Consider the following 7500-nt stretch of genomic DNA (forward strand, 5'->3'; position numbering starts at 1 on the left):
CAAGAGGGTTCCATTACTTGATATATAAATGATTAACTAAAAGACAAAAAGAAACCCTCTTCAAAGGGTTCAAACTGTTCTAAGGTTTAGTTAACTCTTTGGTAACCAATCAAAACCGAATCCAGTGAAGGCGGAAGTCTTTTATAAAACAGTAGTTGTAGATTCTATCATTATCATAAATCGTGTAGAGTAAAACCACAAGAAACATTAATTTACCGTCATCTTCATCTTGACCGGAAGTAGTCCCTTCTGCAAAACAAAAAAAAAACATAGCAAAGATTACTCTCGATTTCACCAAAATAAAATTATACAATACATGTGGTTATATAAACTTATATATGAACATTTCATAAGAATAAATCTTGCCTCCTAACGCACTCTCTCTCTTTCTCACTCTCTCTTTCTCCTCTCTCCCTTCCATAATGCATCACTCTCTCTCTAACACTTCCCTCTCTCTCCTGCCATATCACTTTCTTTTTCTTCTATATCCTTTTCTCTTCTCGGCCTTATATATGTATGTGTGTGTGTATATGTGTGTATACATATATATGTGTGTGTGTCTGTAAACATATATATGTACACATATATATTATACATATTTATATATATGCATATACATACGCCTACACACACACACACACACACACATATATATATATGTATATATAAAACATATTATACAGATAGCAAGTCTATGGCGAAATGAGCATGGGCTCACAATACTAATACAACTCGTATTCTTTTTCCATTTGCAAATCTATAGGGAATGCTTTTGGGCTCTACTAGTCAAGTGTACTACCTATCTACAAGCAGTAAGACTACAATATAAACATGTAGGTGCTTGTGTGTGTGAGTGTATGTATGCATATATATCATATATGTATCATATATATCTATATACATATATGTACACTTACTAAAAATAGTATCTTTACTCTTTCTTATTTAACAATATAATACGACGAAAACGGTTGGAAAAAGTGCAGTGAGCTTAACCTGAGAGGGGGACAGGGGGGGGGAGCATTTGTCACCCCCTCCAATGACCCCAATTTTGAACTTTTTCTACTAATTACACCTATGTAGATCTGGGTATAGCTTAAAATGCCCCTAGAATAATTATTTTTTTCTAAATTTTTGTTCCCTTAGCTCGGCTACATCTAAACTTTGGCGTTTTAAAATACACAGTACTATTACTATCCATGTTACCACTGCCAGCTTTGCGAACGCTGGCAAGAATACGTGACATGAATGCCCCTAATGCCGCCATTAACTGGCATCCGTCTGCAAAGCACAATCGCTCCCATGTTGTGATTGCTTGAGCAATGACGATATGACGACTGCGGGTATGATCTAGGGGAAAGTCTCTGCTCATGGTTGCCCAAACACTCTCAATGAGACTGAGATCTGGAGATTTGGGTGGATGTGGCACAACGTAATCTTGGGGTGTTGCCGAAATCACGCCTTCACGACACTGCTCGTGTGGATAGGGCTGTTATCTAGGAAGAGGTAAAATGCTCTGGATCGGTGAAGAACATGGCCCTCACCGATGGTAGGAACATCTCGTTTAAGATTTCCATATAGACATAACCCGTAAATCTGCCGGGCCCGACATTCGTCGGCTCCCCGACTCCGCTGATGTGCATCCACTCCAACTGCCCAACGATTTCTGACAGTCTGCATGCTGTAGTCAGCAGAACAAAGGGGGTTCGCATCACTTGTAGTAGTTATGGATGTTTAGAAAATAATAATAATGAGAGTAAATAACTAAGAAGAAAATGGCTCACAGTAACAGGACATGACAACTAACAAACCCCCTTTTCAAGTATCAAGTGGTTTTCATTAACTCATGATATTCCTGCACTTCAATGCAAGCTTTATATTTGTCTTTCATAGAGCACATTTAAAAAGCGACACGGTTAGCTTCGAAATAACTAATTAATCTCGCAAATAGTCTTAGAGGTCTTCATTGCTAATATTGACATGATACGAGGAACTTGCCATATCAACTCCGAAACACTATTCGAATACATCATGAAGCTTCATTTGTTCCGAGCTTTGAAAACAACAAGTACCAACATATCCGAATCAACTCTTAGTGATCGTTTCAGTTTCATCTACTTCTGAGTAAAGATACTTTTTTTACCGACTGTACACACCCACAAAACACACACACAGACATACACACACATAACTGTCACTATTTATCAATTTTTATATCTCTCTTTCTCACTTGCTTCCTCACTTTTTTCTGTCTCTATCTATTTGTCTAGATACCAGTCAGTGGTTCTATCTATCTGTCTAGATATCAGTCAGTCGATCTATCTGTCTAGATATCAGTCAGTCGATCTATCTGTCTATATCTCTATCTCTTCCCCTCTTTCCCTCTCATACCTGTTGATGGACCGGCTGTCGGAGTCGAGCCTTGTGACCCTGTACCAGTTTCATCTACTTCCGAGTAAAGATACTTTTTTTACCGACTGTACACACACACAAAACACACACACAGACATACACACACATAACTGTCACTCTCTTTTTCTCTCTATTTATCAATTTTTATATCTCTCTTTCTCACTCGCTTCCTCACTTTTTTTTCTTTCTCTATCTATCTGTCTAGATACCAGTCAGTGGTTTTATCTATCTGTCTAGATATCAGTCAGTCGATCTATCTGTCTATATGTCTATCTCTTCCCCTCTTTCCCTCTCATACCTGTTGATGGACCGGCTGTCGGAGTCGAGCCTTGTGACCCTGGATCCGTTGGCTGAGTGGATTCACTGCTCATTGGAGAGCTAGTTGAGGTTATAGCAGGACCTGTTGTAGGAGTATGGGAAGGTGTTAAGGAAGTAGAGGTTAATGGCAAAGCTGTGGTAGAGCTGAAGCTGGAAGTAGAGATTGTGGTTGGGTCTGCAGTTGATGACAAAGCTGTGCTAGAGCTGAAGCTGGAGGTAGAGGCTGTGGTTGGGTCGGCGGTTGATGATGAAGCTGTGGTTGGGTCGGCGGTTGATGACGAAGCTGTGGTTGGGTCGGCGGTTGATGACGAAGCTGTGGTTGGGTCGGCGGTTGATGACGAAGCTGTGGTTGGGTCGGCGGTTGATGACGAAGCTGTGGTTGGGTCGGCAGTTGATGAAGAAGCTGTGGTAGAGCTGGCAGTTGATTGCAAAGTTGTGGTAGGGGTGGCTGGTGACGATGCTGTGGAAGGAATAATGGAAGGCGTTACTGAAGCAGAGATTGATGAAGTTGTAGATGGATCAGCTGTAGTTGGACTATCGGTTGAGGTTGAAGCTGTGGTAGGATCAGCGGTTGAGGTTGAAGCTGTGGTTGGATCAGCAGTTGAGGTTGAAGCTGTGGTTGGATCAGCGGTTGAGGTTGAAGCTGTGGTAGGATCAGCGGTTGAGGTTGAAGCTGTGGTTGGATCCGCGGTTGAGGTTGAAGCTGTGGTAGGATCAGCGGTTGAGGTTGAAGCTGTGGTTGGATCAGCAGTTGAGGTTGAAGCTGTGGTAGGATCAGCGGTTGAGGTTGAAGCTGTGGTAGGATCGGCGGTTGAGGTTGAAGCTGTGGTAGGATCAGCGGTTGAGGTTGAAGCTGTGGTTGGATCCGCGGTTGAGGTTGAAGCTGTGGTAGGATCAGCGGTTGAGGTTGAAGCTGTGGTTGGATCAGCAGTTGAGGTTGAAGCTGTGGTAGGATCAGCGGTTGAGGTTGAAGCTGTGGTAGGATCAGTGGTTGAGGTTGAAGCTGTGGTTGGATCCGCGGTTGAGGTTGAAGCTGTGGTAGGATCAGTGGTTGAGGTTGAAGCTGTGGTAGGATCAGTGGTTGAGGTTGAAGCTGTGGTTGGATCCGCGGTTGAGGTTGAAGCTGTGGTAGGATCAGCGGTTGAGGTTGAAGCTGTGGTAGGATCAGCGGTTGAGGTTGAAGCTGTGGTAGGATCAGCGGTTGAGGTTGAAATTGTGGTTGGATTGGCAGTTGAAGCTGTGGTGAAATTCAAGCAATTAGGGTGCAGAAGCAGGCGGTGCAGATGAATCCATATATATATATATATATATATATATATATATATATATATATATGTGTGTGTGTGTGTGTGTGTGTGTGTGAAAGATAGAGATTGGGGATAAGAGGGAAAAAAACATATATAATACACATATATGAGTACATATATAATATACATATGTATGTGTATATATATAATATACACATATACATAATATACATATACATGTATATACTTTATATTGATATATATATATATATAGAGAGAGAGAGAGAGAGAACGATGGCTGGACTGAGAGCTATGACTGAAGCTGTGATAAGAATGGACTAGATGCATGTCTGTCTGTGTGTGTGTGTGTGTGTGTGTGTGTGTGTGTGTGTGTGTGTGTGTGTGTGTGTGTGTGTGTGTGTGTGTGTAGGGTAAAGGGGCTATGATTTGTACTAGGCTTTGTAACGTATAAATGTGCTAAAATGCTAACGTAGCGGTCTAGCGCTTCGTTGAGGCTGTGCTGGAAACACTGCTGCACGGCCGCCACTGGAGCCAAGCCTCGTGGAGACGCCATTGATCAGCGCCAAGTGAATTTCGTCTAATTTTGACCCCTTCAGTGTTATTTTTTTGCCTTATATATATGTCGACAATGTTTATATGGTATTCTAGCTTAACATGGAAAGGGTTCCTAGAGAATTACTAAGTTATAATTAAGTTATAATTGATAAGTTCATGTGGTTGGTTTGTGTTATTGATTTGATTACCTAATGACAATCTTTTTGTGAGAGGGTTACAAGTGTCATGAACCGTACATCTGCGTTTTCAAGTGTACGGAACATGGCCCATCCTAACGATCGTGGTAGGCACTTTTAGCTATACAAATTAGCAGTTTCTAATGTGTGTATATTATGTTTAATTACCACTTATGATTCCTATGACATTAAATTAATACTAAAATACAGAGAGAACACAACTGGACATTTAAGTAGGCCTTTTTATAGACCCACTCTAATGATATTACATCATAGCAGGAAATACTATTAGCCAAGTCTTTTCCTCAAGAAAGACTTGCCATAACATCGATTTATACCAAAAGGCTTACGAGAGACTGACAGGACTAAGCTCAAAGAGGCATTTAAGAACAAAGTCCCAACAAATACGATATAGGGTCAAACCCATGACACTGCAGGTGAGTGGTATATGGATCACCCACTTTCCAGCGATTCTTCATTTTTCTCTAGGAGTAGAAGAGGCACTGGTCAAGTACGCAGTGACAGTTACTAAGATATTCTTTAGATTTCCTAAGGAAGATTTCATGAGGTTAACTTATGAATCTGCAGTTATCAACAAACTACTAAAAAGTCCACCTGAATGGCATCATGTAAATTCAGCAACAAGGGATTGGCATAGGGGATTCGTGAAGCGACACCCCACTCTCAGTCTCAAATCACCTGATGTCAGACCTATGCCTAAAGCACTAGCCTAAACCACTTGGTAAAGCTTGTTTAATAACAGAAAATGAAAGAATGGCCACATTGGAGGACAAAGACAGGAAGAAACAAGAAAAGCAGGTAGAGAAACAAGGAAAGAAACCAAAGTCAAAGACACCTGTCATGGAAAGAAAACTTGCAGTTTGCAATGTCTATGAATTATCTGATGAAGATGATGTCCAGCCTCTTAACCGGACAGACTCATCAGATCCGTCTGAGAAAGTGGATATGGACACTGAACAAGTGGACCAGCAGAGGGAGATTTTGGCACACAAACAGCCAGATTTTGTTTAAGGAAAACTTACCCGAGAAGGATGGTCAAATAGTTCAAGTGTCCGTTGTGTGGCAAAGGATTTAGATGTCCATGAGTCTTTCATCCAGAGTTTCTTATTTCAGTAGTATGAAGTCAACTAGCAAGGACATGTTTGTATTCCCATTGAGATGAAGGGGTAGTAGATGGTGGCAAAATCAAGGGTGTTCTACAACTCCCTGTGGCACCAGCAGCTAAGAGGCTCGATGTTTTGATCAAACTCCCTCACTCGCTCTCCAAATTTAACATTAGGCAGTGTCAGTAGCAATTGATTAAGTTTGGGTCTATTTTTGTTTTTTTTTGTTTGCAGCCACAGAGAGAGAGATACCAAGCTCAAATTATATTTTTTTTAATGGCTAGAATAATATTTTTCTATTATATCATGTTATTAAAGCGTAGCATAAAGCCGTCTCTCAGTATTCTAGTGTAAATGTCCATTTGGTATGGACCATGACCCAGGTGTGTATATATAGACTTTGGCTCATGTGTTATGGACCGTTCAAAATGCACCCCTTCAATTTGTTTTATTTTTCAATATGAAAAAAAAAGAAAATCTTATGTCACAGCTACGGCAGAATGTGGGAAATACCATAAGTTTCTTGCATGTAAATTTGTTTTATATCCGATTAGTTTCCCATTGTTACTGAATACTTTTCCACTAGTAGTACAGTATATAGCCCCTCTACCCTATGTGTGTGTGTATATATATGTAGATATATATATGTATATATATATATATATATATATATATATATATATATATATATATATATACTATCATTGTTATTATTATTATCATTATTATTATTATTATTATTATCATATGTGTATATGTGTGTGTGTGTGTGTGTGTGTGTGTGTGTGTGTGTGTGTGTGTGTGTGTGTGTGTGTGTGTGTGTGTGTGTGTGCATACATTTATATATATATATATATATATATATATATATATATATATATATGTGTGTGTGTGTGTGTGTGTGTGTGTGGTTGTGTGTGTGTGTGTGTGTGTGTGTGTGTGTGTGTGTGTGTGTGTGTGTGAGAGAGAGAGAGAGAGTCTGTGTACGTATGTATGTATTTATTTATATATTTAAAAATCAAGGCGGAAACTAATAGAGTCCATGGTGGATTATAAGAAAATATACCTCCTCATGATTTAAATTCTTTCCCTACCTGTTGTGGACTCGATGGTGGTACTATCTGGGGTTGTTGAGGTAGATGTTGTAGGCTCGGGAGTGGTCGTAGTTGTGGTTGTAGGCTCAGGAGTGGTTGTAGTGGTGGTTGTAGGCTCAGGAGTGGTCGTAGTAGTGGTTGTAGGCTCAGGAGTGGTCGTAGTGGTGGATGTAGTTGTGGTTGTAGGTTCAGGAGTGGTGGTGAAAGGGCTGCCAGAGGTTACCATAACACTAACTGGCGAACTCGGGTCTCCCTAGAAGAAGTCAAGTAATATTTACTAATTATAGTGAAAAATACCAATACCTATCATAGCACTGACTGATTATCGCTGCATATCAGCAAGGATCATTACTGATAATGTCGGTGTATTGAAGAGTTTATGGATATCATCAATCCTTTTCACGAGATTCATATGACTGTCAGTATTATCACAATAAGAGAAAGCCATAGCAGTGTAGTTATAACTGGAGAGTATATTGGTATTTTTCTGTAACCATCGTCTTTTTTCCATAGAAGTTGCAACAGTAATGATATTTATTTATGAAATGATTTA

General features: G+C 40.0%; 1 protein-coding gene across 1 annotated transcript in view; it reads right to left on the reverse strand.

The window, feature by feature from the left end:
- LOC125032816 (mucin-22-like) overlaps positions 1-7500 on the reverse strand; it is a 42710-nt gene that overhangs the window by 551 nt on the left and 34659 nt on the right. The window contains exons 19-21 of the mRNA XM_047624202.1: positions 6948-7200; positions 2711-3967; positions 217-249 (exon numbers count right to left, since the gene is read on the reverse strand). Of these exons, the coding sequence (XP_047480158.1) occupies positions 217-249; positions 2711-3967; positions 6948-7200 (1543 nt within the window). The remainder of the gene's footprint in view (positions 1-216; positions 250-2710; positions 3968-6947; positions 7201-7500) is intronic.

The sequence above is a fragment of the Penaeus chinensis genome, chromosome 15, assembly GCF_019202785.1.
Source record: "Penaeus chinensis breed Huanghai No. 1 chromosome 15, ASM1920278v2, whole genome shotgun sequence".
Lineage (NCBI taxonomy): Eukaryota > Metazoa > Arthropoda > Malacostraca > Decapoda > Penaeidae > Penaeus > Penaeus chinensis.